Source organism: Macaca thibetana, chromosome 4, assembly GCF_024542745.1.
Source record: "Macaca thibetana thibetana isolate TM-01 chromosome 4, ASM2454274v1, whole genome shotgun sequence".
Taxonomy (NCBI): domain Eukaryota; kingdom Metazoa; phylum Chordata; class Mammalia; order Primates; family Cercopithecidae; genus Macaca; species Macaca thibetana.
In genome coordinates, this window is record NC_065581.1 from 28,893,319 (window position 1) to 28,895,912 (window position 2,594).

Below are 2,594 nucleotides of genomic sequence, written 5' to 3' on the forward strand. Positions count from 1 at the left end.
ATATGTACCAACCAGTATAGAACTATTTTAATATATTTCCATAATATAATGTGCATACTAGCCAAATATAATCTTTGCTGAACATGTTTACAAAGAGTCTCAGAGACATAACATATTTTGCAAGAACATGTAAACCGATATTTGATTATGAGACAAGAATTTGTTAGAGAAAACCATAGCAACCTACTCTAATTGTTCAATAATTTCATTTGATGTCTACCAACTATCACTTAAAGCTGAAAATGCTCCTCACCAGGTGGCATAATGCCCCCTTCACATCCTTATTCCGCAGGGTGTAGATAAAGGGGTTGAGTGTGGGAGTCACCACTCCATAGAAGAGGGCCATGAACTTGGGCTGATCCCTTGAGATGGAGGAGGGGGCTGAAGGTACATGCTGATGGCTGGGCCATAAAATAAGAAAACTACAATGAGATGGGAGGAACAGGTCCCAAAGGCCTTTTTCCTTCCCTCAGAAGATTTGATCTTAAATACAGCATGTCCAATACTAGCATAGGAAGCAAGAATTAAGCATAGTGGAACAGCTAACATAAAAATGCATACCACAGAGAGCGTGAGCTCGTTAGAACCTTTTTCACCACAGGCATTCTTTATCAGAACAGGAATCTCACACACTAAGTGGTCCAGCTTATTGAGACCACACAGCGGCAACCGTAATGTAGCAGTGGCCTCTGAGACAGCATAGGTTATTCCAATTAGCCACACGGTGGAAACTAACAGGATACAAATGCGCTGATTCATGATGAGGGTGTAGTGAAGAGGTCTGCAGATGGCCACATAGCGATCGAAGGACATGAGAGCCAAGAGCAAACATTCTGTGCCCCCCATTATGTGAAAGAAATAAAGCTGAACTGCACACCCCGTATAGCTGATGGTCTTCTTAGAGCTTCCCAGGTTAACCAGCATCTGAGGGACAATGCTTGTAGTGTAACACATGTCCAAAAAGGAGAGGTTGGCGAGGAAGAAATACATGGGGCTGTGAAGACGAGAGTCTAACCTGGACACCAGAATGATTGTGACGTTTCCCATCATGGCTATGGGGTACGTTATAAGAAGACTAGTGAACAGAGGAAGCTCTAGCCAAGGGCGGTCTGCAAAGCCTAGCAGACTAAATTCTTCAGGACGGCTTTCATTAATTAGTGGCATTATCTTCAATTCGTTTCACCTGTAGTAGGGATGCGGCAAGGAAGTTAGAGATACGGGCATTGACAAAACATGGTGATGCATTGATTATCTACTTATAGATGACAGGGTGCAGTAAACTGGGGTCAGAATAACATAAAACATCTGGTATCAGGTGATCTTATTTTCCTACGTGACACTACAAATTAAAGGCAGTTATCGTAATCCAGTAACCCAACCATTTTGAAATGGAATTTCTTCCTCTGTGTAAGAAAGTTGACAATAACTATCATTCTTGAGTGAGGTGAAGTTTAAATACAAAGTAAAAGTGGCTGTATAGTTTTCAAACTTTGAGTTGCATACAAATCAGCTGAGGAGGTTGCTAGAATGAAATTTATTGTTTCTTATCTTTAGGTGTCTGATAGAGTAAATGTGTCCTGGGGCTGAGGAACAGGATGATTCATTTTCAGAAACCCTGCTGCAAGGCATTGCTGAAATGTTAAGAAGAATAAACATATTGAGGTAGCAATGGTAGGAGAAAAAGGAGGAGAAAACCTGGAGTCATATGAATCAAGATAGCGTTGTCCAGCTCCAAATAGTTGGTTGAATAATATATAATCTCCAAGGGAAGCAAGAAGGCTTTTGGATTAAACAAATCTATCTCAGCGATTTGAAACTGAACAAGAAAATTAAATACTTTTATTGTCTGTTTTCTCAAGTATAAATTGAGAGAATTAACCTACAATGACAAAGTTTCCCTATGCTCAGGAATTTTGTTTTGCATTCTTGGGCTTTTATTCATTACGATTTAGTTCAACCTTTGGGCATTTGATATTTTATGTTAAATTTTAGCTAGCATTCATTTTGAAAAAAAATTTTTATTCAATGAGATTATCATCTTGTTTTAGTATAAGAATTTGGATTGTTGTCATGACCTACTGATTGTACATAACTACAAATATGTCTTTTAGTTCCAAGTGACTGCTGTCAGGACAAAAGTCGACGTCCCGGTTTAGGCTCAGAGACAGTCAAATCTGAAATTATTTCACGACCTTTCAAGACCTTTCCTTTTTTTTTTTCAGCTAAAAAGTACATTGATATACCAACATCAGCTAGTTTAGTGAAGCAGTATTTTTAGAAAGTTAATTTTTTGCTCATATGCTTTTAGTGGTGACATGTGTTTTATGAGATCACAATTCTCTGCAGGATGAGAAATATTCAGTCAAAAAGTTAAGATAGCATCTCCGTAACAACATTCTGAGTCACTCTGCCAGTCAATTAGTTGTTTCATGGTAGCAGATTACATTTATAAGTTTATAAAGCACAGCTTCCACATTCTCTGCTTCATTACATCTTCAAAGTCATCCTCTGAGGTGTCACACAGAGCTACTCAGGGCTAACATGTGAATGTTGCCCTTTGATTATATGCTATCTTAGGCCAGAAGTGTGCAAAA

General features: G+C 38.7%; 1 protein-coding gene across 1 annotated transcript; it reads right to left on the reverse strand.

The window, feature by feature from the left end:
* Positions 1-226: 226 nt before the first annotated feature.
* On the reverse strand, positions 227-1,164 carry LOC126953117 (olfactory receptor 2B11-like). The gene is given in 2 exon segments (XM_050788489.1): positions 227-375; positions 378-1,164. Coding segments are annotated over 2 exon segments (936 nt in total).
* Between the last annotated feature and the right edge of the window lie 1,430 nt (positions 1,165-2,594).